Consider the following 26186-nt stretch of genomic DNA (forward strand, 5'->3'; position numbering starts at 1 on the left):
TCAAAGCGCGACAAACGGCATCTCCCTCCCCTACCGACGAAGACAGACGGTAAATGATGAAGCGCGGATAGCACGGAAGGCGTTCTATTGTAACATGTGGAATGTTTGTAAACTGATGCGGTGCGTGCGTCTTGTTTTAAACTTTTTTGGGGAAGTATCGCTCTAGAAAAGGCAATCTTTCAATGTTGAATTTAAAGAATCGTTTAGAAAGGCCTCCACGTGCTATAAAAAGGCTTTTTTTCAATATAGAGCACTGCAACTGTACTGTGAGAATGTCCATAATCCAACGTTAGCAAAGCCCTCAGTTCAAATCTAAGGATTTTTCAGTAAAATGATAAATTTTTACCAACCCTCAATAAGAAACATTTTCATTGAAAGTGGCAGTTTCAATTCAAAATTATAAATTATTTGTTTTTTTTCTGCATTAATATAATTATTTTTAAAAAAGTCCTCAAATAGCACCAGCAAGTCCCCACCACCACGGGTAAAGGGCGTTCCACTTCGACAGCGCGTGTGTAATCCGCGCTTAACCACACGACCGAACGAACGAACGAACGAACGAGCGCGTGTGCGTACGGAGGGATGCCCTTTCCAATGCAATGCTGATGGGTCGACGGTGCCCGAGGGTGGGGGTAAGCTACACACAAAATAGAAACTACCGTACACTGCAACCGACCGGATCGTCGTGCACCTAGCGTCGTGTAGCCGTTTTTCGCATCAGAAAACCTTCTGCCACTGTCGTTGACCGTCGTCGTCATCAGTCGTCGCTGTCGTCGAGGAAAATTTGCCCTCCATCAACACCCCCTTACCGACCGCCGCATTCTATTGTGCAAAAGATTTCCCCGTGAAAACTGTGAACTCGCTGTGTGTGTTTGAGTGGTTAAGCTCCCCGTGAAGAGGAAGCACTTTCCCTCCGGATTCCGATTTTCTCGACCGAATTTGTTCAATTTTCCAACCATGGCTTCGTACGGTTGTTGCGGTTGCGGTGTCTCGTGTTAAAAAAGGGGTGGCAAAACAGTTTTCCTTGCGGCATGGCACCACCAACAACGATGCAGGCGCGTGGCGTTCGCTCAAGGCAGCAGTTTTACGGTGTAAGTAGCAAGATTGGGCGGGGGGAGTAAAGCATTTTCCGAACTTACGCATTGTTAGAATGTATGTGCCACAGAGAGAGGAAGGAGGGTTACTAACACCCCCCGCCCTACCCCCACTACCCCCCACAAACGTTTCATTGTCAGCTGTTGGTCAAGTTCAGGGACGGCAAACACAACAACGCTATCATGTGGGTTTTTGCTCCCTGTTTGCATTAATTACACCAACACACCGCGCGGTCCGACGCGGAAAAATGCAACATTTTTGCGTCGAAGGTCACCCGCGCGCGGTCCACGTCGTCAATGAAGCGCGGTGAACGGTGGGTTCATTTCGAATCGCCAACTTCCTCGAAATAAACACACCACTGTGCCGTGCCCCGTTCGTTCTTCAATGGTGCGTCATTCGTAGAAAGTTCATTCGAGTTACGGCGGCCCGCGGCTTGCTTGGATGGCTCGCCAACGTATTTCGCGTTGTTCACGGACATGTCGGGGGGGGGGGGGGGGGGGGGTTGTTTTGAATTGAACTGCAAGAGCAGCAGCAGCAGCAGCACTTGGTTCACTCGTCAGCTGTTTGCAGTGAGCCATGAAATAGTGCAATAGTGCAGTGCTGCTGCTACTTCTGCGATGCCGGACCGCTAATACCCAAACGGATTTTGACGGTTTGCATTCTTCTGCTCGGGCGGGGTGTTGATCGTGCCAACGGTTTGAACTCTTTCATTGCCAAACTCGAACACCGTTTGTTGCTGATTATTTGCACTCATCGAACGTATCACGTGGCAGTGTCGTGGCCTGTTTAAATCGGGACGCGCAAGCTGTCTCGCACACACCTAGCAAACCAGTAAAACAAAAAGGGGAGGGGATTTTTCTGTTCGTGCCGTGTGCACGGGCACACACGCGCGCGCACACACTCTCGGCTGTGTGCGCGTGTGTGTCCGTGCGCTTCCAAACGCACACCAGCGCCCGCGCACACATAACGCGCACACGCATACCTTTGCCCCGGGCGGAGGCGCGAGCGCGCACGGCTAATACAAAGCGTGTGTGTGTGCGAAAACGCGTGATTATGTATGGCGGCTCTCGATCTGCTGCTTTGTTGTGTGTGCTGCTGCATCCCTCTTCCCGTTCTCTTCTGCATTTATAAAGCACGCGGTTTTTCTTCTTGCTCTCACTCTCGCCCTCTCGCAGACTATGAAGCCTTCCGCTAGCGCACCGGACACCAGCCCGACGACGACAACGACAGCGACGGCAGCAGCACCAATATCCATCGGCTTCCGACGAGCGGCCGCATCAGTAGTGGCAACAGAGCGAGCAGTGGCGGCCGCAGCCGTACTAGCAGCGCACGGCACGCGACATCCGGTCGCGCTGGAACAGTCCCCCCGTCCACGGCGGTGGCATCTTCTACCTCAGCGATCACCAACTCCAGCGCGCAGTACCGAGCGGCACCGAGTGCGTTACTTTCCATTTCGTTCCGTGCCCTCCGCACTCTAGCCGTAGGGATTCGGTCCTGTTTTTACTGTTTTGCTTGTTTTGACGTGATTTAATCTAATCTCCCGCATCTAATGCAACTGACTGATGGTGTGCGTCTGAGTGTGTGCGTGCCAAAGGGATAACGCGAGTGTGAATACCCGATAAGTGAGTGCGTTGTTAGTATGCAAGCAAGAAAAAAGTGACACTTCCTCCACCCGTTACACACATACCTGCGAAACCCAATTGGCCCAAGGTGTTCGGCAAACCACTCGCAGGACGGCGGCAGCTACTAGCATCCTTAGCACAGGCGCACAGGTGTGTAGCCACGGGTTACGGGTTATCCAAGTGTGCGAGCATCACACCACACGCGCATGAGATAGAAAAGTGCACAGCCTAGTCATCAAAACACCTATTCCAGCGCGAGCGATAGAGAGAGAAAATTGCGCTTTCATCTACACCTTGGTGATCCTCGTCGCCTTGGGCTGTGTGGTTTGTGGTGTGTTTACAAACGAAAGAGTGGCCGCGATGGAGGTACAGAACGCGCCAACGACTGGCGGTGGTGGTAGTACGCCCACTGTGTGGGTGTTCGGATATGGGTCCCTGTGCTGGTATCCGGGTTTCGAGTACACGGACTGCATTACCGGCTACATCCGCGGGTACGTGCGCCGGTTCTGGCAGGGCAATGTGACGCACCGTGGGACCAAGGAGAAGGTAAGGCTTATTTTGAATCCCTCAGCATCCGACCGATGTGACCCTCCCTCCCCCCTCCCCCTCCTTAGCCCTTGAAATCTATCCCAAACGACCCATGGCGTAGACAGCAGACGACTTTAACCTACTTGACACGGCGGGGGGTGTACAGCGAATACGCAAATCAGCTCTCTTATTTGCATTTGCGTTATTTCTTCTTCTTCCCAACATTTTACCATATGTGTGTGTGTGTGTGTGTGTGTGTGTGTGTTTGTGTGTCGCCTAACCACCACCTCCCTCACCGACGGCACACAGGATCTACTTTGTCGCAAACGAGATCGGTGGTGGTGGTGGAAGGCTATTTTTATCAGTTTCCGTCGTCACACAATACGAGGGACAAAATTGGCGAACCCAAAACACCCAAACACGCGGCCATCGATTTGACGAGTTCCTTCGTTGTGTTGTTCGCCTGCTCGCACCGTTGGCGAAGGCGTGTGTTGGTAGTTGTTGTACCACGCGCTCGCCATTAAAAAAACGGCGGATTTTTACACGCGAACATGCCAAGGGAAGGGGAATGGAATAACAGCGTCAGCGGGTGGCGAAGGGGTAACCATTTAGGGCCAAGGGTTGGTGGCGTGTTTTGTAAACAACGGCACAGGAATGAAACACACATTTGGCACGTCGGGCTACCGATAAACCCAGCTGTGTTTGTGTTTGTGTGTGTTTAATTCACAAAAAAGAAGGCAGGCATAAAATGAAAACTAACACTTGTGGCGCGTTGTATTTACGCCGTTCGCGCTCGAGATCGCGAATATCTTTATACCACACCACAACGACGCTGCCCATCGCCGAACGCAAAACGACAGGACAAGAACATAAATAATAGGCGACGAGACCCTTTTCCCCGCTCCTCCACTGTGCGCGCAACCCCTCTCCCGTCGTATGGCTCATCCGATACCGTCTGGTGGTGGTGTTGTATTTTGCTATTTGTTTTTGTTTAATATTCTGCCTTATAGCCGAGCCATTACACGTGCGGGAGCGACACACAGCGTTGTTGTTGTTGTGTCGAGGCGTTACTTAACAATTGGCTCTATTTTGCAACTGCCTGCAGAGGAAGCGTGAGACACTGAAGGGTCGTGTAAATTGACACGAGACAAACGATAAATTGACAAAAACATAGGAAAAAAGGAATAAAAACAGATACAGTGTCATAATGAAACAACGCTATAAACAAGCTCTCTACTGCACATTAACATTAGATCAGAATCGAACTAACGACCTGTTGTGTGGTAAATCATCTACTTAACAACGACAAAAAGAAACCCTTCTAATGGAGCGAGCGCGTTGTGTGTAACAGGTTATCAGTAGGTCTCTGCACAAACGCTAACAGTAGCGCTGATAAGCGCAGACTCGTTCTCTTGCTAACGAAAAGAAACGTCAACCAGAGCTTGCTTCGTATTGCACACAAGGACAGGGCAAAAGGGACTGTCGACACACAGCGGTAGCAAAAGGATGCGAGTAGCATCCCTTTGCAAAGGGAAGGCTTGTTGTGCATCGCTAGCGTAGCATGCGGCCGGCGAATGGGGTGGTTGGTTGTGACCGGCAGAAAGCATACTTACCTGGCACAGGGGTTACCGTGATCACGAAGGCGGTTCCCCCAGGGCGAGGCCTGGCCATTGCACACTTGGGCTGGGTTGACCCCTGCGATTATCCCTCATGTGGATAACTCGTGTGCGCAATTTTTGGTAGCCGGGAAGTGCGTCCGCGCACATCCCGATTTAATCTGATCTAATAAAATCTACTTGTTAATGATAGTACTAAACTTTCTAGCCTAAAGACAGAATAAGATATTGCATAGCTCAATTCCAGAATTTATGCATACGTCACCGCTCACAACGTTCTGTGCATCATCTGTAAATAACTCTATCAAGGGCGGTGTACTCTTACTCACTGGAAAGACGTTATTCTTACGCACGGAAGACTGGAATAGTTTCACGCACCGTCATACGCATATCATCCATCTTCAAGCAAAGCGCTCTACACAATACCAGACGAGAAACTTATGCATGAAATCATCTTTTTCTTCTCTTTATTATGTTATCCCATGATGCTCTGTCTGCGCTTCCTTCAACGTGTGTGCCCTTCATTCAACGTAGCCGGGTCGCGTGGCCACTTTAATCGAGGACAAAGAGGTAAGTTGCGGATACGTGTGCGGCGTTTTGTTGTTCTACCAGTAGCTACATGCTCCCGCTTGTCGTGATGCAGTTCCACTTGAGGGCAGCTGGTGGTTAAATGTGAATGTGCTTAAATTTCCCGAACGCAATCAGATGATGAGGTGTGATGTGTGATATTTGATACCGGCACTGGAGTATCGTGTATAAAGACTAGAAACCTTTTGAGCGAGGAAGATGGCTTGATAATAGGAAGCATTTTTTCATTTAATGCCTAAAGTCGATTTTGTGTAATTGAATTGTTTTGCAAAAGTCAAGTAAAAAAACTTGACTAACTGGTTGCATTATGCTAGAACGCTACGGAATGTTCTAATTGATTAGTTTAAACAGAATTCTAACAAGCAGTTAGATTCCATAAAAGGAGGAAAAAGGTGGAAATACATAAGCTGCAAGAATGCTTTTAACGCGATTTTAACACAAGCACGCAGTTTTGCAAAATTAGGAGGAAGAGCAGTTCTTTCTGAGTAAGCCCCATTGTGTGAGAGAGGAAGGGAGATGTACCCCCTCCCTGAGTCCCTCAACATGACTGTAAATATCTGGCAAGTTTGCACAATGTCTAAGCCAAGAGAGATTTGAACCCCCTCCACTTCTGACTGTGTGACAAGCGGGACGAGTCACGTCCTGACACTTTCTGCCCGGGGCCCGGGGACTTTTCCCATGGCATGCTTCGGTGTGAAGCAACGAGTGAGCTATGACAGCTCGTATGGAACCACGAGAGTTGAGCTAGGAAGAACCACAAAGCATCTTCTCCACGGGGCGAAAGGGCCCACCCGTCCGCTTATATACGGGCGCACAAAAATTCCGCTTCTAGCGATGTCTAACGCAGAACCTTACAACAGTGCACGCGCGCGCTATAAATAGATTGCATTAGAGCATGGTTTGGAGGTTTGAAATTCCCGTTTTCTCTTTGCGCCTGTCTTGCAGGGTATCACATGGGGCTGTGCATTTAGGGTGACCGGAAGCCACGCGCTGGACTATCTGCAGCAGCGCGAATGCACCCTCGGCGGGTACGTGACCGAGTACATCAAGTTCTACCCCCGGATCGCAACCGAACAGTCCGGCATCAGTGGGGAAGCATTTCCGGCCCTCGTGTACATCGCGACGCCCAAGAACGAGCACTGGATCGGCGAGGAACCGTTGCTGGTGACGGCCCGCCAAATCGTCGAGTGCCGCGGCCCGAGCGGCCACAACGTCGAGTACCTGGTGCGGCTGGCCATGTTCATGCGGGACGAGCTGCCGGGCGCGTGCGACGAGCATTTGTTCGAGCTCGAGGGGCTCGTGCGCCGGTTCGTGGCGGAAGCGAACGTGCAGCTGGAGCTGCTGCTGGTCGGAAACGTTACACCTCACCGGATCCGGCGCGATACGCATGAGGAGGTGCGGCGCCACGTCACGTTCGAGTACACGTCGCGCGTTCCCGATACCAAGCTGCGCTGTTTGCACATCTAAACCTCCTCCTCCCCCGCCCCGCGGTCCTGTCCGATACTCATTGAACGCCATTTAATTAGTACTTTGCTTTAAAGTTCTTTTCTACGAAACGCACAAAGAGAAGCACCACACACACGCGCGCGTGTGAATCCGCTTGGTGGGTGTGCGTGTGTGTGTGAGCGTGTTTCCTTTTTTACAATACAAAACAAACAAAAATCCCTAGCCTTAAGACTGCTACCACTGAACGCTACTACTATTACTACTACAGTTGACTATAAAGTGTTTTATGTTATAATGAAATATAGAGTCTTATTCATTTATTTAAGTGTAAACTTCAGCTTGAACAAACGCGCTCAGCGACTGCGTGGGTGTGGGGCGTAAAGAGGGGGGGAAGAGCTGTGTTTCCACTCCTTTCCACTCCTTCGCACAGTCTCAGTTGGTGAGAATTTCGCTCGCCCGGCTCTCGATCAGCTGCTCCATCGACGTGATGGACGACATCCACGTGTCCAGGGTAGAGGCCATACCGGCCACCTGCTTGCGGTCGAGCACGCGGGGCTGCACCCAGGTCATGTTCACCACACCGGCCACCTCATCGATCGCACCTTTGACGAGCCCCTGGGCCAGCGCCTTCATGATCAGTATTTCGACCTCCTTGATCGGCAGTTTTGCCTCCTTGGCAATCTCGTCGAACGTGATGGTGCGCTTGTTGGCCGGCCGCTTGAACGTCATCTCCATCAGGCAGAGGAGTGAAATCTTCTGCCGCAGCTTCACCTCCTGCGCGGCCAGATCGGCAATCGAGCTCCATTTCGGCTTCATCTGCTCGAACTTGACAATGTCGCCCGAGTTGAACGCACGCAACAGCTCCACCAGCCACTCGTTTTCGGTACCGTTGAGCGATTCAAGGATTGGATGTGCTAGCTGAAAAGATGAGATTCCTGTTAGTCCGGTGAACACTAGAACAGTCACCCTTCTTCTCCTTACCAGCTCTCCGATGTTGTAGATGCCTTCGCCAAGCAGTGCCGCCAAACCGAGGCAGAAAGCTTGCTGTGCCCACTGATCCTTAGGGTAGGTATCGATCGAGCAGCCCAAAAATTGCAAACCACACCGGTAGTAATCACTGTGCTGGCCGACCAATCTGTAAATTGCATTCGTATGCATTAAAGAATATCGAGAAATATACAAACAATTCCGCAAGACGCTTCCCTACCGATAGTAGTTGGCTGCTAGCATGTAGTATTTGCCGTGCACCGGCGTCACATTGCCCGCCTCCTCGAGGATGTCCTTCAGATCTTCGATGATTTTTTTCGTCTCATCCAGCTGGTTCAGATGCTCGAGATGGATCTGGCCCTGCAGCACCTTGCACATCCATACGGCCTGGTCGCAGATTTTCACCTTGTCCTTTAGCTTCTCGAGGAACGCGATCGCTTCCTTCTTATCGGAAAGGTACGAAATGACGACGGTGAGGATTTCCACCAAACCGTAAGGATTGATTCTGTAAAAGCAAAAGAGCGCTGCTTATTAACAGCGATCCAATACCAGCAAGGGAGTAGCGCAATACACACTTTGTTTCGAAGGAGGCGATGAAGTTGTGGTACAGCGCAAGCAAAGCTTCCTCGTTCTGTAGGGCAGGATGCTTCACGAAGGTGTCCACCTTTATGGTCAACTCATTCCAAAGCCTGGCGAAGGAAAGAAGAGAATTAAACGGGGTTGTTAAAACGGATGCTATTAGTATATAGCTTCGTGCTGTTTCCGGCGGAGATATAAGGAATTGCAGATTGTTTTCCTACGCGTTTCGGTGGGGAGGATGCTTACTTTTCGTTGTACAACTCTTCCAGCACCGTCCATTCGGCCGCTAGATCTTTATCGGTGGTTTTCTTCTGTTCCGCCAGGTAGCTTGCAACGTTGACGTTGGACATTATGAATTACTTTTATTCTCAAATACCTGTTAATAACAAAACTACGTGCAATTGCTTCGTGTAATTTAGAGCGAATTCTTTTTTGTGATACTTTTGATGTCATGCGGTTTGACAGTTTGGAATGATTTGCCAAAACTTTGCGGCCGGGTCAAAATCTTTATGGTCTCGTGTTGAGTACTTGAGCTCAAAAGTTTGCTTGGTTTTACAGGACACAAACCTGCCAGAAGTATTCAACTCACAATCATACACATTTTGACAGTTGTCGGAATTGAACTGCCCAAGGTTTATTTATGTTTGATGGCAATTTGGAGCAATGTTTGAATTGATCGTTTTTCGACTCAAAATTACTGAACAGCCATAGCATATATTTCATGTAAGTAAAGAAAAACACGACTTATTTATGCTCGGATAGCTGTTTACCCTTTTTTATTTTTTACATACATACAACATACACACACACATACATACAATTCATAGAAGTCTTAACAGTAAGAATTTTCAACATGAAAATGCAGTCATAGGGGTTCGCTCGTTTGAATTCACTTTCGCGTGTTCCAGCTTTAAAAAGGTAGCAAGATATGGCTTGTCGTTGGCGAAGTTACTTGTATCGCTGCATCAGCATCAGCAGCTGCTTGTAGACAACCTCCGGCGCATCGTTGCCCCACAGAAAGTCCACGTGGTTGAAGTTATCATTCGGTATCTTGAACATACCGATCGAGGTGCGGTGCAGCTGATTGAACAGATTGGCCACATCCTTCGGACCCGCCAGCCAATCGTTGTTCGCGTAGAACAGCGCTATCGGGGTGGATATGTTTTCCAGATTGTATCCCGGCGGTGACGCACGGCCGTACCGGCGCTGGTTTTCGCTCTCGCCATAATCGAACAGCTGAAAGTTGCCCTCGTTGTGAATCTCCTGCGCATAGTGTACGACCGTCTTGGTCGAGGTGCCGGCCGGCGTGTGGCCAAAGATGACCGGCATCAAGGTGGCGTTGTACTGCTCCTTGTCGAAGCCGCACAGCACGAACACCGTGTTCTCGCAGATGTACTTTTCCGCCTCGGTCAGCTCGCAGCCGTACTTGGCGAGATAGCGTATGATTTTGTTCTGCGGCATAAACTCGTTGCCGCCGAAGAATTTCAGTATCATCTGAGGAAAGGGATAAGTTGATGCGGTTTAGAGAATGCAGCTTTGGATGCGACGATGCGACAGGTGTGAATGTTATTAAGACAGTTTTTCTGTGATGAGTACTATTAAAATCGTGAAGATGAGATAATGTACAGCGTGATGAAGGATATTGGAAACATTTCCTACCATAATAGTCCGGTAGATACTTATTGATAAGAATGAATATATTGTGCAACCTTCGTTCCCCCCTTAATGAACCATACCTTAACAACTATTTACAAAAGATTACATTTCATGAATGATGAGTATGAGAAAGAACTTGGAGAAACCCGCCCAGAATGTTAAATAATACTACATAAATTGCATTAAAATCTTATCAGAGTGCTTAAATACTTTCGCCTTATGAAAACGTGAAATAGAACATCCACACCAATAAAGAATCCTTTGCACCGGGACTGGCCAGAGCTGCTACTGTGTCCCACGGCACAGAGCAAATAGGACGATGACCGGTCAACCGGACATCCGCTTAAAAGCCACCCAGCACTCATCCCTTAGCGTATAGAAAGAGAAACACGACCACCGGAGGAAGAGGGAACCGAATAATGGATGTTCGTAGCGTGCACACACACACACACATAGGGCATGTTTGCATGTGTGGCACGCCGGGCAAAACACCAGCAGAAAACTCACCAGCAATCGCAACGAGAGTCGTTTGAGAATGTCATTCGCGAGACCATCAACCCAATTGGGAACACGAAGGTTATCGAAATAGTTTAGCGGTATCTACTGATACGACGACCCGGACAAGGGAGATATAAATGTGTTTGTGTGTGTGTGTGTATGTTGGCATGATGATGGGTTGAGCAACGGAACAACGGGATGAAATGAAACAAAAAAAACACGTACGACAAATGTAGAAGAGAGAACATTGGGGACAGAACAGTGGGTGTTCTAATTATTGCAGAACAGGGAATTCGCTGTAAGCGCTCGTTACGTCCTTTTGCCTTCCTTACCTCGATATCGTGCGAAAATGGAGCCAGCAGACGGATGGGACTCTTTACGTGACCCATAAACGCAACCGGTGCGAGGGCAAAGACGGCCTCCAGCCGCTCGTTGTACTCCGGGCGGCTTGCCAGCAGTGCGAAGATCATCGTCGTGCCCATCGAGTGTCCCACGTACAGCAGATTGCGCGTCGTATCGTTCCGCTCTTGTGCTGGGTGGAGAAGGAGGAGAGGTCAATTAACACCAGAATCACCGAAAGAACAACCACCGCCTCTCATTCTCTCCCTCTCTTACCGCGCATGTTGTACAGATAATCAATCTCGGCCGGTATGTCGTACATGGCCATCTCGTGCCAGCTAAAGTCCCAGAACGCGGTCTCGTCGCTGCTGAAGCTGACGTGCTTGCGGGAGTAAGTGTTGCCCCGCGCATTGCCCAACCACACGTCGTACCCGGCGTCGGCCAGTATGAACGCTAGCGCCTTTTCCGGCCCGCTCAGCAACCAGTCGGCCGAGCTGGACAGCAGTCCGTGCTGCAGAAATACGGGCTGACCCGTACCCTTGCCACCCTGCGCGGTGCATCCGATCCGGCCGCAGGGAAGCCGATGCAGCGTCAGCAGATAGCCGTCCGCCGTTTTGAGAGTGTGAGATTCTGCCTGATAGCCGTGACGGACCGCTATTTCGGGCTGCAAATGGAAGAGAGAGAGAGAACGGTGAATAAAGGGACATGCAATTAATAGAGTTTATTTTCAGTGGCCCGCATTTTTGCTGTCGGATTTATGGTACAGTTGATGACCAGCATCATAAGGAAGGATAAGGAAGTGACGATGATTCAGTATTAATGGTGGTTATAATCCATTTCGCCGTTAGGGTGTTTATTGTCAAGCGATGATGTAGCTTTCAAATGAATAGTTTGGCAGCTTTGGCCAATAAAAGTTTACATCCATCCGTTACGGGTTTAACTGCTTTATCGATCGCTCACTTTAAAGTCCGCACTACGTAAGGCACTCAAAAATGACCTCCAAACGGACCTCTGCCGGACCGCTCCAATGTATCGTCCTTGATGGTTGCTCACCACGCTGGCTGGCTGGTTTCCCCGAGAAACCTCCAGCTCCTGTGTCAAAAGTCAGAACGATAGAAACGATGCATGCAAACGGACAATTACTTTACCGGGACCGCCTTAACCGAGTGCACGACACGCACACACCCAGTGTAGCATGCCATACGTCGTTCTCCGTGCCTATCCGTTGTTGAGGCGCACAAAAAACCGAGCCTTCCATTAGTGCGATGATGATTCCGACGACGCCCTAGATCCTTGGGTAAATGTCAAAACAGACCATTCTTTTTCGTCGCCGGATGTTCTGGTTCATCCCTTTATTAAAGCCCAGTGCGACCGGTACAAAGCACATCTTCTATGCAGATAGACTTCGTGAGGAAGGGTGTGTGTGTGTGTGTGTGTGTGTAGCTATACACATACATTACAAGCTAACTGCTCAGAGGGCTAAGGACTTTCTTTGTTCTTGGGTTTCGCATTGTACCAAAGAAGAAACAGGGAGCCTTCGAAGTCCAAAGAAGTCTCCAGACCCGGGAGTAGTTTCGTGCTAGGAAAAAGGAAACTCCCCTAGTCATACACCAAACCGTACCGGTGTACAATTTCATAATCGAGTGTCCTGCTTTTTTTCTATTTGCTCCAGAATTCAACGTCAAGAACTCGCAAAAGAGCTATAATTTATCGGTCCAATTTCCGACCCTCCCTTCCACGGTGATGATGATGATGATGATGATTGGCCTTGTTTCGAGCGACCAAGCCCACGAGGTGGGTTTCTGCTAAACACGCAAATACAGCATTTGTGGGACATGGGACGAACGGAAAACCGAACGAAGCTAGTTCTATGGGAGTTAGCCCGATAGAAAACTCTGTTTGATTATCCTCAAAGCACGTGAAGACCATTGAAAAATGTCAATTTTAAATTCATTCCAAACAAATGACAACAAATAACGCTCATTTAGACGACGGTGAGGCGGCAAGGCATTGTGTCGTGCATTCGATGCATCTGTGGGCGATATTTTACACAAACGACCCTTCACATACCATGTGTATCGTTGCCCGTGCATCGTCCTTTGTGTGTATGTGTGCTTCTATTGTGGCCCTCCCGTTTGTCCTGTTTGCCACCGTGCGCTCCCTCTTGTTTGCCTTCCGTTTCCTAATGCAACTTCCTTTTCCGCCGACGATGCAACGCGCCGTGGAAACACGGGTTTATGGTGTACCTCAAATAGTCCCACCCACACAACATACGAACACCGCGCCATGTCTGTTCGGTTCGTTCGGTTGTGTGGTTGATTTCCGGCTAAAACAACCATACCTTCTAAAGCCATCCGTAGGTGGGCACATGGTGGAGGGTAGATAATGTTTGTAGTTCCAACACGAACCTCCGAATAGCGACAGAGGCAAGGGCAATCCTTTTTTTCTTCAATCTTTTATGGGTACTATTTTTATAGGCCACAAAACAACCGAACAAAAAACAAGCTCGCCTAACCGATCCTGGCAATTATGTCTCGTCGTCGTCGTCGTCGTTCTGTGGGTGCAATATTTGTTAGCACTGATGTCCATTAATTTCGTTCCCCATCTTTCAGCGGGTGTGTGTGTGTGCCCTTGGTAAAGGTTGTGGGACCGCAGTATTGTAGTAACACCACCCTGGCCGTCGATGATCGAACACCAACAGACGAGGTCGTTTATACATTATTCAGCTTGCTACGGCATGGCCAGTCCGCCCGGCGAGAGAATTCGTTATCCTGGCGGCGGCTATCATCGCATCAATCACAGGCTGTTAATACGATATGCATCTTTCGTTTACGATTCTTTTTTGCTTGTTTTTGGTACACGGTCCTATCGAAGACGTCCACGTGGTGGTGTCCACTTCTGTGTGTGTGTGTGTATGTGGGAAAGCATATGCATACCGCGAGGAGCCAAGGTTTCACCTGGCAAACATTTGCATCGTTTCTCAAACCGTTTGCGATGCACAAGCAAGGGGAAGAAAAAGGTGATAGTAATCAAATCAGTGCTTCACTTTTCGTCGTCCCAGATGCTCCCCTTTGCTCGCTGTTACTTGCTTCTTGGTGTGGGCAGCTAAACGTGGAACGTGGTGTGTGAGGATGATTATTAGAGCAATTAAATTAGCTCCATCGGATCGGGAGAACGCGTTCGGCGAGCCAGTGGGCCGTGTCGTTTGGTGGCTGCACACGGCGGCGCAAGCTAAAGCTCAAGGCCAAATTGGATTAAGCTTTGCGGAAACCCGGCTGGATTACGCGAACTAGAGCTTGTATACACACGGCACCTGCATCCGCTGCCACGCAATGGGGCCGCTGCCTTTCGGGCTGCCCGGGTGTAAGTGCTTTATTTTTGCTTCAGTTAATCTAATTTCGCACGAAGCTAAATGAATCATAAGGGAGATGATGATTACAACCAACTGGGTGATTCATTTATGTAAAAATAGTCCTCCACACTCTTCCGGGAGTAGTTATTATGCATGTTGTTTGTATTCTACAGTCGATTTCTGTGCCAAGCGGAGAAGTTATAAACAAGTGATAAGTTCTGGATGGAGATAAGTGACGTTCATTAAAAGATGACTTAACAATGTTGTGGTTTTTTTTCGGTTTTGACACTAATGGATGGTTTTATGATTTTAACTCTTATGTCGCAGCAGCTTTTTTGTGTGTGTGTGGAAAATCACTAACTTAATTTAGAGTCCATTAGATAGACGAGCAGCTTAACAGGAGGAGTTAATGCAATGCTAAAAAAATTAAATATAAATAGAAAATATTTTTTTTATTATTAATTTCAGTACTCGGCTTTTCTTTACACGCATGTGAGCATACGAAGCTTGAAAGTGGGGCGTTCGATATGAATGTTTAATGACTTGATAAAACCAATGCTTAGCTTTCAATTATTCAGTTTTGCAACTCTGGGGTAGACGATGGCCTAATCGAAATAATGTACTTTAGGAAAGTAGTACAAACAGTTACTGAAAAATAAAATAAGTATAACAAACAATTGCCCCATCATGCATCCCTTACTTACCGTGCTGAGATCGGTATCCGGATTGTACGGTATGGATGGCTCCTTGGGGCGCAACCAAACGAACGGATTCCAAAACGGCAGCGGTGCACGCGTACCATGCGTTGTGGACGTCGTCGTAGTCGTCGTCGTCGTCGTGCTCGTGCTCGTAGTGGTACCGGTGGCAAACGTGGTCGGTGGTGCTGACGGTATGGCCGGTTGGTGATCGCTCAAATCAATGCTCCCGACCGGAATCAGTACGGGCGAGAGGGGTTCTGCCGAGACGGAAGGCACCTCCGCCAGTGGTGGTGGTTCCGTTCCCCGGCCCTGTCGCTGATCGTAAGCATCTTCGAGGAAGTTTTGCGCCGTAGCGGCCGTCGTCATCAGCTGCGAGATGAAGTTGTCAAACAGGCCACCGTCGGCGCTGGCCGGGCGTAGCGTGAGGAGTAGAACGGTAATCACCACCAAAGCACTGCGCGGCCGGAACAGTTTCCCACACCGAATCAACATCGCGGGTCGGTGGAAAATGCGCGCTTTTCACCGCGCTCAAATTGCTAGAATGCCGAGCCGCTTTCGTTCCCACGGACCGTTTTCTCTTATCTAGTTTCCCCGGCAGCTTATCCGAGGAAAAGGCGGCGTAGCAAATCGTTTGATCTGTGACTTTGCTTTACACACAGGCACACACACGTACGCACACAGAAAACTGTGCGGAAAGCGCACACAAAAGCGAATCTTCTTCGGCGGCAGTTGGCGTGGACTGTGACTGACTCACCGCCCCACAGCGGTCCGGTTGTCTCGCGCCAGTGGGGATATACGATGGCCAAAGCTTTTGTGTGCGTGTGTGGTGGCAAACAGGCGCGCAAAAGTGTGTCAGTGAGTCGCGACGGTACGATGCGGATCGCGTTTTGTTTTATTTCCCTTTTTGTTATTTTTTTTAGTTCAAACTTTTCACCCAAACAAGCGCGCGCACACAACTCTTTCACGCGATTACCGAGCGGATTGCTGTCCAGCGGGCACTGCACTCAGCCGGCCCATCCGCGGTGCGTATTTATATTGCTTTCGAATGTATGGTGCGCGCACAATCACAATTCCGGTACGGTTCCTTCCCTTATCGATCAGCGTTCGGTGCAAAGTTCTGCCGCCCGCCGTTCCAGCACGTACGGCGGTAATGATGACGAGGATGATGATGATGATCGACGAGCCCGTTTGCCATGCCACACAGAAGCGGCACAGAAGAAGGACGCGTTGCTATGACTCAATCGTGCAACACAACATAGGCTGTGAGTGTTCCGATTAGGGAAGTGCGAGCGTGGCTGTAGCCGACGGGTAATAGATCAACACAACACTTGAACGGAAGCTGCATCTGCACGGTCAGCTGCGGTGCGGATGCAACGAAACCGTATGGTAACTTTCTTTTCACATTTTGTGTGTTTGTGTTGATTTAGCGCACCCCTCCAACGAGAGAGGCAGCGGATCTTGGTCTTCAATTAGGACACGTTTTAGTGTTCGTTTTTGGCGCGGGGTGAATTCAACGAAACGGCAACGCACACACCGATGTTCAAGGGGATGCACTTTTTCGGCGCGCGTTTAGGGGCGTCCGCAGTCGCCCAGCACAATATTTTTTTATCGAACTTAATGGAAATTGAAACTCTGTAATAATGAATGCTTTATACGAGGTACACTGATGCACTAACATTAACTAGAGAGCTGTGTGTAGAATTGTAACTTTACCGATCGCACGAAACACGTCCTTCCCACACGAACATCAACAGCCTTTTGGTTGTGTTGATTGTTGTGCGTTGTGTATTGATACGTTTGTTGTGTATGCCAAGGTTGATAGACAACGGGTAGATTGGTAAGGAAGTGGTCTCGGTTTTAGAGCGTTTCTACATGCACCGAGAGTCTGCAGGTGAGAGAGTTGGCTGTGAGAGAATTGACAACGGGTTTCTCATGCCGGTGTGTGTAGAAGCTCCGAAAAGCGCCGAGATGAGACTTTTGGAATGATGTTGAAAAAAAATTCGATTTTAATCGCTAAAATGAAGTCAAAAAAGTTTATTTTGCTTTTCCGTTCTCCATACACTGCAAATTAAAAAAATTCTCAGCTTCATCATTCTTTGCATGCCAAGGAGAATTCTCTCACTGAAAATTATGTCAGTCGCTGTCAAAGCATGCTGTCAGTTATTGTTTCAGCTGCTCTCTCGCTGTATGTAGAATCGCTTTTAGATGATTTATACCATTTATCAATTCAAAGCAATTCATGAATAAAAACTACCCCAGATGAAATTTGTAATTTGCAAATATATTTACCAAAATTGTTTTCGTTATGTACAGTTACCACACACAAAATCAAATAACTAGTCGTTTCGTAAAAAATTCGTTTAATTTTACAGAATTGTGAATCATAAACAAATATTTTTTGGTTTTTTGAGACGTAATAATTAAACTACTTGGTCACAAACGCTAAAATTATTTTATTTTTCATATAATTTCTGATTTCTGTAGACAGCCTAAAGACACCGCAGCCTCATTTTCAACCTGTCAGCGCGACTGCTGACAGCCGCCTGTCATTCGTTTGTTTTCCAAAGTGGAAACGTCAAGGAGCTGGACATTTTGTTCTGCGATCGAAATCCTTGCCAGCGAAAAATACATTTCGTTCTAAATTTTTATCGATCTTTACCGAGTGCAAAACCGCCGCACTGCTAGCAGACAGCCCGAGTAAGTGCAGGAACGGCCATTGCCGACCCGGGTTGCGGTCGCAAGCGCAGCCGTCTGTTTACGCCATCTCGCGAAAATTTACGTGAATTATGTAATTTTTTTCCCACTTCGTATTCAGCGCTTGCTGTAGTCGAAGTGTGTCTTGCTACTACGTCGCCAACGCTAACGCAACGTTGCCTTTCTTTGCAGAACGATGCTGCGAGTGCCAGTTACGCGGGCCCTTGCCCTCGGGGCACGGTTCCCGGTGCAGACAATAGTGCGCACGTCGGCCACGACACCGGCCAAGGTGCCGGAAAAGATTGAGGTGTTTGTGGACGATCAGCCCGTGATGGTGGATCCGGGCACCACCGTCCTGCAGGTAAATTGTTGACGAGTTTCGGTTGCCTGCCTTTGCAAGCCTCATAGCTTATTTGTTTGTTTTTCACTTTCGACTAGGCCGCCGCACAAGTCGGTGTGGAGATTCCGCGCTTCTGCTACCACGAGCGGCTCGCCGTGGCCGGCAACTGTCGCATGTGCTTGGTGGAGGTGGAAAAGTCGCCGAAGCCGGTTGCCGCCTGTGCGATGCCCGTGATGAAGGGTTGGCGCATCAAGACGAACTCGGAAATGACGCGCAAGGCGCGCGAGGGCGTCATGGAGTTTCTGCTGATGAACCACCCGCTCGACTGTCCGATCTGCGACCAGGGCGGCGAGTGCGATCTGCAGGATCAGGCGATGGCGTTCGGTTCGGATCGGTCGCGCTTCACCGACATTCACCATACCGGCAAGCGGGCGGTCGAGGACAAGGACATCGGTCCGCTGATCAAAACCATCATGACCCGGTGCATCCACTGCACGCGTTGTATCCGGTTCGCGTCGGAGGTGGCGGGTGTGGACGATCTCGGCACGACGGGCCGCGGTAACGACATGCAGATCGGCACGTACGTGGAGAAGTTTTTCCTGTCCGAGCTGTCGGGCAACGTGATCGACCTGTGCCCGGTCGGCGCGCTCACCAACAAGCCGTACAGCTTCGTCGCTCGGCCGTGGGAAATTCGCAAGATTGAGTCGATCGACGTGCTGGACGCGCTCGGCAGCAACATCGTGGTGAGCACGCGTACCGGCGAGGTGCTGCGCATTTTGCCGCGCGAAAACGACGAAATCAACGAGGAGTGGCTGTCGGACAAGTCGCGCTTCGCGTGCGACGGGTTGAAGCGCCAGCGGCTGATCGCCCCGATGCTGCGCAATCCGAGCGGCGAGCTGGAGGCGGTCGAGTGGGAATCGGCCCTGATCACGATCGCTCAAGCGCTGCGGGGTGCACCGAAGGGCAAGGTGGCCGCCGTGGCCGGTGGACTCGTGGATGCGGAGTCGCTCGTTGCGCTGAAGGATCTGCTGAACCGGTTGGGCTCGGAGACGCTCTGCACGGAGCAAAAGTTCCCGACGGACGGGTCGGGCACGGATTTGCGCTCAAGCTATCTGCTGAACTCGTCGATCGCTGCTTGCGAGGAGGCAGATCTCGTGCTGCTCGTCGGCACGAATCCGCGCTATGAGGCGCCGCTGCTAAACACCCGCCTCAGGAAGGGATACATCCATAACGATCAAAACATTGCTCTGATTGGGCCGAAAGTTAACCTTTCGTACGACTATGAGGTGAGAAAAGGCTCCGTGCACCACAAACTGCTGATATTAACACTAAACATTGATATATTTATTTACGATATGCTTTACAGCATCTTGGTAGCGATACCTCGCTGATCCGCGATATCGCAAATGGACACCATCCGTTCGCGAAGAAGCTGAAGGAGGCGAAAAAGCCACTCATCATCGTCGGCGCAAATCAGCTCGCCCGTAAGGACGGTACCTCGTTCCTCACGGCGCTGCACGTGTTCGCCAACTCGCTGTCGCCCGCTGACGTAAGTGTCGATTACGTACACCTTTGCGTTTGGGTGCGCAAACTTAGCGTGCTGTTGTTTGTTTTATTTTCATCTGCAGAAGAACTGGAAGGTCTGGAACGTGCTGCAGACGAATGCGGCCCAAACGGCGGCCCTGGACGTGGGCTACACGCCGGGCGTTGAGGCCGCACTAGAGGCACAGCCCAAGGTGCTCTTCCTGCTTGGTGCCGATGCGGGCGTCGTTGACAAGGAGAAGCTGCCGAAGGATTGTTTCATCGTGTACCAGGGACACCACGGAGACGCCGGTGCGCAGATGGCGCACGCCATCCTGCCCGGTGCCGCCTACACCGAGAAGCAGGGCACGTACGTCAACACCGAGGGCCGCGCCCAGCAGACGCTGGTGGCTGTTACGCCGCCCGGCCTTGCGCGTGAGGATTGGAAGATTTTGCGCGCCCTGTCGGAGGTGGCCGGCGCGCCGCTACCGTACGACACGCTGGACGATCTGCGCACCCGCATGGAGGACATTGCGCCGCACCTTGTGCGCTACGGGCGGCTGGAAGCGTCCAACTTTTTCGCCATCGCGGACGCACTGCTGAAGAACTCGTCGGTGCAGTTCGACGGTGGCAAGGTGGATGTGGTGCAGAAAAAGTTGGCCGACTTCTTTATGACCGATCCGATTACGCGCGCTTCGCCGACGATGGCCAAATGTGTAACGGCAGCGAAGAAGCAATTGCAAGCTAATTAAAGTTTACCATATTGCAAGCTTAAGACGGAAAGTGAATACAGTGTGCGTTTCCTTTGTGGCCGGGACGTTTCGAGGAGGGAGGTGTTTGCGAACCATCTTCGTGATCTTTTTCGGTGGTAAACCATGGTGAAGTGGCTTGGAGCAGCGTTGAGTGAGTTCCTTTTTGAGCAAGTGACGATTGGCGTTGTTTGTGCAACGGACAGGTTGGTTTGCGGTGTAACGGGTGATGATGCTGTTTGACTTGTCCTCTTTGTATAAAAAAGAAAAACTCGGAAAGGAACAATAGAAGGGAACGAAAATGACGAACACATAGTAAGTTTAGCTGTTTTTTGAATCCCAGTTTCAATTTATTTTGCAGGAGGAAAAATAGAGAATGTATTATCTCATGTGCGATGCTATTCTACGGGAAAGAGCTACTTCAAATTGTCCTCCGCACTAGTTTACTTCAGAAAATTGTTCAAAAATCATCCAGTATCGAGCAATGTTAAAACAAAACTATTCAAAACCAACGCGGTTGAGAGTTGAAGAAGTATAAACGAGCGTTGTACCGAGTACAGAACAGCGAATAAATATCAAAACAGATTCTTATACTTCAAATGCAATATTTTGCGACTTTTTTTTCGGATAACTCATAGGCTAAAATAGTAATATCACAGCTGCAGTTCACACTAAACCAATTTGCACAACGCATCGGAACTCAATTTTCTCGGTCAAGCTAAGCCTATTTTCAGTCCAGATGCGCACACCCGGAGTGCAGTTAGCAATGCAGCGATGAAAGGAACGTAAAAAGAAACATAAACAGTTGATTCCAACAAGCAGTGTTTTTTTATTGTATCATAGTAACAATAGAATTTTTAAAAAAGCTGCTCTTGTAATAAACTAAATTGAACTAATCTTTAAAAAAACTGAAACGAACTACGAACTGAAAAACTGAACATTGTCATCGATCGGTAGCGACACCTGCAAAAGTATAGTCTAACGATTCTGCTAATCGCACTAAGGTCACATCTGGTGTGATTTATGCTTTATTCTTGCTTTATTCCTTGTGTCCCCTCGGTCCGCTGGGCTACTTTCAACGGCCAAACATTTCGTTAAACCGAAAGGGCCAGAATGACTCCAACGTTACACCGGGGAAAGGAAGTACAAACTACACTTATTTGATGAGACACAAGCGTTAAAAACTAGGAGTTTGTAAGATAAAAGCGGCACAATTATGACAACGTTGCTGATGGTGACGCTACCGTTCAGGTGGCCTCGGCGCTCGCATTGTTCTTCTGGTCCAGCTTGTTCGAGTTGGACTTGACCATGTAGATAAAGTAGGTGAGAATTTCTTTCTCCTTGATCGGAATCGTCTTGAAGTGTTTCATGATGGTCTGCACGCGTATGGAAAGGTAAGAAGATTGTTTAATTAGAACATGTTGACCGTATGGGTCGCCGACACATACCTCCGATAGTTGCGCTTTGTTGCTGCTCGGACGCGTGGACACTTTGTAGAAGCGTTTGTACCTTCGCAGCGTATTCACCTGCAGCTGGTAGAGATCGACCTCCGGCAGATCGGTGTCCGTCTCGTTGCTGTCGTCCTCCGAATCGCGGCGGCGTCGCTTCGTGCGGGCACACTGTATCCGTGCCTTGTGAAAGTCACAGATGTAGATATGTCGTGCCTGAGGGGTAAGAAGCAATGAATGTGAATGCAAAACCAAATGACCTTGGGGGTGGGGTGCGAAACACAATAGTGTGCTACCCGTGGGAGGGGTGCAAAGGAGGTGGTGGGGGACGGGGTAACTTGGCACTTACATGGCTGTCGATGCTCAGCTTTAGCCTTCGTTGCGTGACCGTCTTCTGAATTCGCTTGCTGTAGGACGCGTTGCCTGCCTGCTTCCGGCAACGCTCGCCGTCGTCCAGCAGGCAGCAGATCTGGTCCGCCGGCCCGCGGGAATCTTCCTCCCCCGTACTGAACCCATTATTGTTCATCATTGCACTGGCAAATGTTTAATGCGTAACTACGCACCCCCGCACGCACTGCACAACCTGTCCGAACAATAGCTCCAAAAGATGCCCTATGATACGGCAGCCCCTTTTTTAAGGGCAAAAACACTTTACGTTACACTAAACTTTACTTTTATTGGTAAATATGCCGCATAATGTATCACCAACAAGACAAGGAACTCCGTTTAATGCCTTTCTAAATGATGAATTAAGCACAAATGAAGCGCCGCATAACTTTTCACATCACGTCGCGTCACCTAAATTTGGTTCGGTTTGTTGTATGTTTGTGTTTGTCGTAAATGGATGGAAAAGAAAGGGAGAGAAAGATATGCGGAGAGAAAGAGACGCGAAATGGTTGCGTTTGACAGCTGTCTATGCGGCGGCCTCTGGCAGTCAATGGCGGAACGTTGTTTACATGGAGGCACGAAACAAAACGACAACAAGGCAGCGATAAGGTTTCGAAAATAGCGCTATTCTGTCCACCAAAGAAGTTAACAATAGCAAGAGAAGGCTAAGGAATAATTTAAAGACACTAAAATGACTTCTCAGGAGCGCAGTATGCTGCGGAAGGCGGAGTTTCCAGATATGGCCCGGGACGCCCTTGCGATCATAGGTGGGGGAAGGGAATCTGCATTTGCATTGGACAAGAAACCACCAACTGAACGATTTTATTTACTTTGTAGAAAACCTGATCATTAATCGGAACAAGCACGACATGGCGATGGATCTGATTGCGGAGTTTGTGTTCCGTGAGCGTCGCGATGAGCCGGCGCGTGGTGGCCAATTTGCTAAACAATCAGCTCAACCGCGCCTGTCCCCGATCGAAGAGTTCCAGCTGGTGCTGGTGCTGTGTGATTTCTTCTCCCGTCCCGGTCCGGACGCGACCCGAAATGCGGTGTTTCTGTCCCTGTTTGGTGGGTCCAACACGCGCACGAGCGTGCTGAACAAGCTGATCAGTACGGCCGTGTCCGGATCGATTGCCCCGTTGCTGTGTGCGGCTGGGACGTGGATGCAGCAGCTCGGATGCACCTCACCGGCTAGCCTGGAGCTGGCACAGTGCATCGTGCGCGATTTTGTCATCTTCTCGAAGAACTCGTCGGAGCAGCTCAAGTCGCTGCCGTTGGTTGCGCCACGGTTTGCCGCCAACCTGATGACGGCCGTGACGGATCTGTACCTAAATGGGACGGCGAAATCGCAACTCACCCCACCGCCCGATCTGCTGCTGGACGTAATAACGGACTGGGTGTCCGAGAATCCTTCCCTGTGTCTTGCCTCCCAGCAACAGCTGGCCCTGCCGAGTGGTGCCATCGCGATGCCGGTAATAACGCCCCTTGCCGGCCTGATCCGTTGGTGTGTGCTCTCGCTCCTGGTTACGAACCGCCAGGAGCTGTACAGCAAGCTGCATCTAGCCGTACTGCAAAGCTTGCTGGAAGCAACGCCACCCATTACGACACCACCTACCCTGCAGCCGATCAACGCGCAGCACCTGCTGCTGATAGTGAACACGATCCAGGTGGAGATGGAAACTCTCACACAGCAGGGAATGTCGCTGGAGGAGGAAAATCTGCAAAATTGCCTGGAACGGTTTGCGCAGGCCGTGCAGGTGGGCCTTACCTCGCGCTGCATCTTCGGTAATATCACGCAGCTTATGTTCCGCTTGGAAGCCCTGCCGGGCAAGAACAAGCTACTGCAAATCGTCATTAATGCGAATAAAACTTAGTTAAGAATGTATACACAATTTCATAAGATCGAGCAATGACAAGGGATTTATTTTCTGACACGCTTTTAGTACGGCTTGAATCGCTTTGCTTTCTTGATCTGTTCCATCTTTTTCAAATCCCGGTCGTACTTTTTCCGCAAGCTGATAATGTCGTTCTTCTTCGATTCGCGTATCTGGAAGGTGTAGAAATTTTTCAGCTCCTTTTCCGACTGGCCCTCGTACAGCTTCTTCTCCAGCCTCTTCACGACGCCCTGCGTTTGGGCAAAGACGCCGGAACTCTTCTTCGACACCGTCACCCAACCGTCCTCATCGACCGCATTGTTGCTCTCTGCGGCCTTCTGCTCCTCAATCTTGCGATCGTACGATTCCATGTACTGGTCGATTTCCTGCTGCAGTGCGGCCGGGTTCGGGATGCGCTCGTGGTACGCCTTGGTCCACTTGTCCACCCCGGTGAGCAGTGGCCTCTCTTCCGTGTGCAGCGCGTTGATAGATTTCGTTTTGAGCAGCTTTCGGAGCGCACCAGGCTTTGCAAACACCACGTACGCCACCTTGAAGCAAAACACATCCTTGTCCATCCGCTCGATCGGGGCGGACTCTTTGCTGGAAGGCTTTTCCTGCAGCACCACGCGCTCGATTTCACCCGCCGAGGAGAATGCATACTGCAGCGCTTGCTCTGTTGCGTACGGTGGCACATTCAGGACGTACAGCGTACGCCCGGGCGGTTTCTGTTTGCAGGTTGCTTTGGAGGCATTTTCCTTCGCGAACAGCTGATGGCAGTGGGTGTCCGACTCCTTGTACTTTAGATCGATCGCTGTTGGAAGTAAACGAACTAGTAAGAACATACGGGACCTAAAGATTACTACAAAAAACATTCTTACCGGTAAATTCGTCGGCAGACGACATGGTGTTGCAGGGGAGTTTAGAATTATCGAAATGGTAAACACTTTCGGCATTGCCATGTGCGTTTGGCAGATGTAAACAGAGTGACCAGAAATACCAATTTATCAGTATTCCTACCGATTTTTTATATGCCCACCGACTCACAGATGAGCCCCCTATAGCAACCAATTTTTCATTAATCCTACCGAAAATCACAGATTTTTTCGTAATACTGACCAAAAAGTCATATAACCATTTCACAAATCACTTAATGTATTAAACTCTATATGGAAATCACTAGCAACCTGAACCAGAAGATCAACAGAGACAACTAAGGCCCGTGTCTGCACTTCATGAGATTCGATGAAGTCGAACGCGCTGGTATGTTATATGCAATTTGACAGATAATGTAACCCGGCGCTCTAGCAGCAATAGGACATCGTACATGAAAAATGTATAGGACTTGACATGTTCGATTTGTGGGTTATCACATCGAACATGGAAAATCCCATATATTTTTCATGTTCGATGTCGTGTTCGATTGCCGCTAGAGCGTCTCAATCATTTGTTGGGTTAGATTCGCTAGTACAATTTTCAGATCGACACTTCAGAAAGGCCTCATGTGACCGCTATGAGCCAAATCTAAACTATCTCTTTTAAATAAATTAAAGATGTATTTTCTCGTGCTTCTCTTCATGGGACAGATTAGCTTCCATTTCCGACACACCCTCCCCCCTCCCCCCGCTCAACACATCAAAGCCTACCCAATAATACTGAAAAAATCATAAACTCCTACCGAAAACTACCGATAAAATTTTGATGCGCCTACCGAAACCCGCAAAAATAATCTGGCCATTCTGGATGTTGACAATGCGATTCCGCAAACTGTCAAACGTTACATCAGCTGTGGTAATGGATTGGCGCAATGTGTACTGTGGTAGACACGTGTAATTCAAAGTTGATTGTAACCGTTACAGTTTAGTTAAACATTGCTTTTATATTTACCGAAAAATCAATATTTATTTTAAGCGGCAGCTTTTTCGATGTCGTTTTCAATAACCTCAAATTTTGTAAATTATTAATAAATTTATTTTACTTATAAACCAATACCAATACAAACTGATGATGATTAAGTCTTACAAAAATGTATTCTTCTACTTCATTTACGTCGCGTGTGCATCAATTCTATTAGACTTCTATACCATTCTTTCAGAATATATCTATTTTGTTACCTTTTTCATTACGTCGCACTGCAACTGAGATGCTTCGGTAATTCATTTTTTGCCGGTA

The 26186-nt window shown here is 49.2% G+C and overlaps 7 protein-coding genes and 1 non-coding gene across 15 annotated transcripts; 4 read left to right on the forward strand and 4 right to left on the reverse strand.

Moving 5' to 3' along the window:
* Positions 1-598: 598 nt before the first annotated feature.
* LOC1281523 (glutathione-specific gamma-glutamylcyclotransferase 1) lies at positions 599-7195 on the forward strand. Of its 3 annotated transcripts, none has more exons than XM_061644747.1 (4): positions 599-1091; positions 2271-3263; positions 5396-5431; positions 6395-7195. In XM_061644747.1, the coding sequence occupies exons 2-4, from the start codon at positions 3078-3080 to the stop codon at positions 6914-6916; spliced, it is 744 nt and encodes a 247-aa protein (XP_061500731.1). In that variant the 5' UTR covers positions 599-1091; positions 2271-3077; the 3' UTR covers positions 6917-7195. The 3 variants fall into 3 exon arrangements, with proteins under 3 accessions (XP_061500731.1, XP_061500733.1, XP_061500734.1); XM_061644749.1 differs by lacking the exon at positions 599-1091 and adding an exon at positions 1492-1747; XM_061644750.1 differs by lacking the exon at positions 599-1091 and adding an exon at positions 1669-1926.
* LOC11175509 (U1 spliceosomal RNA) lies at positions 4851-5016 on the forward strand. The gene has a single exon (XR_003025348.1). It is a non-coding gene; the product is annotated as a U1 spliceosomal RNA (small nuclear RNA).
* Positions 7178-8992, reverse strand: LOC1281522 (26S proteasome non-ATPase regulatory subunit 13). 2 transcript variants are annotated; one of them, XM_321445.5, is made up of 5 exons: positions 8708-8992; positions 8458-8571; positions 8103-8387; positions 7877-8030; positions 7178-7813 (listed from the first exon to the last, which is right to left on the reverse strand). In XM_321445.5, the coding sequence occupies exons 1-5, from the start codon at positions 8809-8811 to the stop codon at positions 7328-7330; spliced, it is 1143 nt and encodes a 380-aa protein (XP_321445.2). In that variant the 5' UTR covers positions 8812-8992; the 3' UTR covers positions 7178-7327. The 2 variants fall into 2 exon arrangements, with proteins under 2 accessions (XP_321445.2, XP_061500730.1); XM_061644746.1 differs by having other exon boundaries at positions 7178-8030; positions 8708-8926.
* Positions 8993-9208: 216 nt separating this feature from the next.
* LOC1281521 (lipase 3) lies at positions 9209-16841 on the reverse strand. Of its 2 annotated transcripts, XM_061644744.1 has the most exons (5): positions 15011-16841; positions 11231-11618; positions 10948-11147; positions 10625-10717; positions 9209-9955 (listed from the first exon to the last, which is right to left on the reverse strand). In XM_061644744.1, the coding sequence occupies exons 1-5, from the start codon at positions 15494-15496 to the stop codon at positions 9410-9412; spliced, it is 1713 nt and encodes a 570-aa protein (XP_061500728.1). In that variant the 5' UTR covers positions 15497-16841; the 3' UTR covers positions 9209-9409. The 2 variants fall into 2 exon arrangements, with proteins under 2 accessions (XP_061500728.1, XP_061500729.1); XM_061644745.1 differs by lacking the exon at positions 10625-10717.
* Positions 16842-17520: 679 nt separating this feature from the next.
* LOC1281520 (NADH-ubiquinone oxidoreductase 75 kDa subunit, mitochondrial) lies at positions 17521-20913 on the forward strand. Of its 3 annotated transcripts, none has more exons than XM_321442.6 (5): positions 17521-17701; positions 17891-18059; positions 18137-19324; positions 19405-19587; positions 19667-20913. In XM_321442.6, the coding sequence occupies exons 2-5, from the start codon at positions 17895-17897 to the stop codon at positions 20309-20311; spliced, it is 2181 nt and encodes a 726-aa protein (XP_321442.4). In that variant the 5' UTR covers positions 17521-17701; positions 17891-17894; the 3' UTR covers positions 20312-20913. The 3 variants fall into 3 exon arrangements, with proteins under 3 accessions (XP_321442.4, XP_061500735.1, XP_003435895.1); XM_061644751.1 differs by having other exon boundaries at positions 17529-17701; positions 17832-18059; XM_003435847.2 differs by having other exon boundaries at positions 17548-17792.
* A 200-nt stretch (positions 20914-21113) lies between these two features.
* Positions 21114-22593, reverse strand: LOC1281519 (histone deacetylase complex subunit SAP30 homolog). 2 transcript variants are annotated; one of them, XM_321441.5, is made up of 3 exons: positions 22106-22593; positions 21757-21972; positions 21114-21684 (listed from the first exon to the last, which is right to left on the reverse strand). In XM_321441.5, the coding sequence occupies exons 1-3, from the start codon at positions 22283-22285 to the stop codon at positions 21556-21558; spliced, it is 525 nt and encodes a 174-aa protein (XP_321441.4). In that variant the 5' UTR covers positions 22286-22593; the 3' UTR covers positions 21114-21555. The 2 variants fall into 2 exon arrangements, with proteins under 2 accessions (XP_321441.4, XP_061500736.1); XM_061644752.1 differs by having other exon boundaries at positions 21114-21972; positions 22106-22569.
* A 60-nt stretch (positions 22594-22653) lies between these two features.
* Positions 22654-24043, forward strand: LOC1281518 (integrator complex subunit 15). The gene is made up of 2 exons (XM_321440.5): positions 22654-22910; positions 22981-24043. The coding sequence occupies exons 1-2, from the start codon at positions 22835-22837 to the stop codon at positions 24015-24017; spliced, it is 1113 nt and encodes a 370-aa protein (XP_321440.3). The 5' UTR covers positions 22654-22834; the 3' UTR covers positions 24018-24043.
* Positions 24041-25267, reverse strand: LOC1281517 (ribosomal RNA-processing protein 7 homolog A). Its single transcript, XM_321439.6, has 2 exons — positions 24896-25267; positions 24041-24828 (listed from the first exon to the last, which is right to left on the reverse strand). Exons 1-2 carry the CDS (start codon positions 24918-24920, stop codon positions 24083-24085), a joined length of 771 nt encoding a protein of 256 aa, XP_321439.6. The 5' UTR covers positions 24921-25267; the 3' UTR covers positions 24041-24082.
* Between the last annotated feature and the right edge of the window lie 919 nt (positions 25268-26186).

This window comes from Anopheles gambiae, chromosome 2 (genome assembly GCF_943734735.2).
Source record: "Anopheles gambiae chromosome 2, idAnoGambNW_F1_1, whole genome shotgun sequence".
Taxonomy (NCBI): Eukaryota; Metazoa; Arthropoda; class Insecta; order Diptera; family Culicidae; genus Anopheles; species Anopheles gambiae.

Excerpts from the sequence above, each read along its gene's own strand:
- LOC1281517 (XM_321439.6), bottom strand. The coding sequence starts at position 24,920 with ATGTCGTCTGCCGACGAATTTACCG. Across the intron at positions 24,829-24,895 it reads GTCTGCCGACGAATTTACCG|CGATCGATCTAAAGTACAAG; the intron begins GTAAGAATGTTT and ends TACTTCCAACAG.
- LOC1281520 (XM_321442.6), top strand. The coding sequence starts at position 17,895 with ATGCTGCGAGTGCCAGTTACGCGGGCCCTTGCCCTCGGGGCACGGTTC. Across the intron at positions 19,325-19,404 it reads ACCTTTCGTACGACTATGAG|CATCTTGGTAGCGATACCTC; the intron begins GTGAGAAAAGGC and ends TATGCTTTACAG. Across the intron at positions 19,588-19,666 it reads ACTCGCTGTCGCCCGCTGAC|AAGAACTGGAAGGTCTGGAA; the intron begins GTAAGTGTCGAT and ends TTTCATCTGCAG.
- LOC1281518 (XM_321440.5), top strand. The coding sequence starts at position 22,835 with ATGACTTCTCAGGAGCGCAGTATGCTGCGGAAGGCGGAGTTTCCAGAT. Across the intron at positions 22,911-22,980 it reads GGACGCCCTTGCGATCATAG|AAAACCTGATCATTAATCGG; the intron begins GTGGGGGAAGGG and ends TTTACTTTGTAG.
- LOC1281523 (XM_061644747.1), top strand. The coding sequence starts at position 3,078 with ATGGAGGTACAGAACGCGCCAACGACTGGCGGTGGTGGTAGTACGCCC. Across the intron at positions 3,264-5,395 it reads ACCGTGGGACCAAGGAGAAG|CCGGGTCGCGTGGCCACTTT; the intron begins GTAAGGCTTATT and ends CATTCAACGTAG. Across the intron at positions 5,432-6,394 it reads CTTTAATCGAGGACAAAGAG|GGTATCACATGGGGCTGTGC; the intron begins GTAAGTTGCGGA and ends CCTGTCTTGCAG.
- LOC1281521 (XM_061644744.1), bottom strand. The coding sequence starts at position 15,496 with ATGTTGATTCGGTGTGGGAAACTGTTCCGGCCGCGCAGTGCTTTGGTG. Across the intron at positions 10,718-10,947 it reads CATTTTCGCACGATATCGAG|ATACCGCTAAACTATTTCGA; the intron begins GTAAGGAAGGCA and ends TCGTATCAGTAG. Across the intron at positions 9,956-10,624 it reads GACTCTCGTTGCGATTGCTG|ATGATACTGAAATTCTTCGG; the intron begins GTGAGTTTTCTG and ends CCCTTTCCTCAG.
- LOC1281522 (XM_061644746.1), bottom strand. The coding sequence starts at position 8,811 with ATGTCCAACGTCAACGTTGCAAGCTACCTGGCGGAACAGAAGAAAACC. Across the intron at positions 8,572-8,707 it reads GAAGAGTTGTACAACGAAAA|GCTTTGGAATGAGTTGACCA; the intron begins GTAAGCATCCTC and ends TTCCTTCGCCAG. Across the intron at positions 8,031-8,102 it reads CTAGCAGCCAACTACTATCG|ATTGGTCGGCCAGCACAGTG; the intron begins GTAGGGAAGCGT and ends TGCAATTTACAG.
- LOC1281519 (XM_061644752.1), bottom strand. The coding sequence starts at position 22,285 with ATGATGAACAATAATGGGTTCAGTACGGGGGAGGAAGATTCCCGCGGG. Across the intron at positions 21,973-22,105 it reads AGCTGAGCATCGACAGCCAT|GCACGACATATCTACATCTG; the intron begins GTAAGTGCCAAG and ends CTTACCCCTCAG.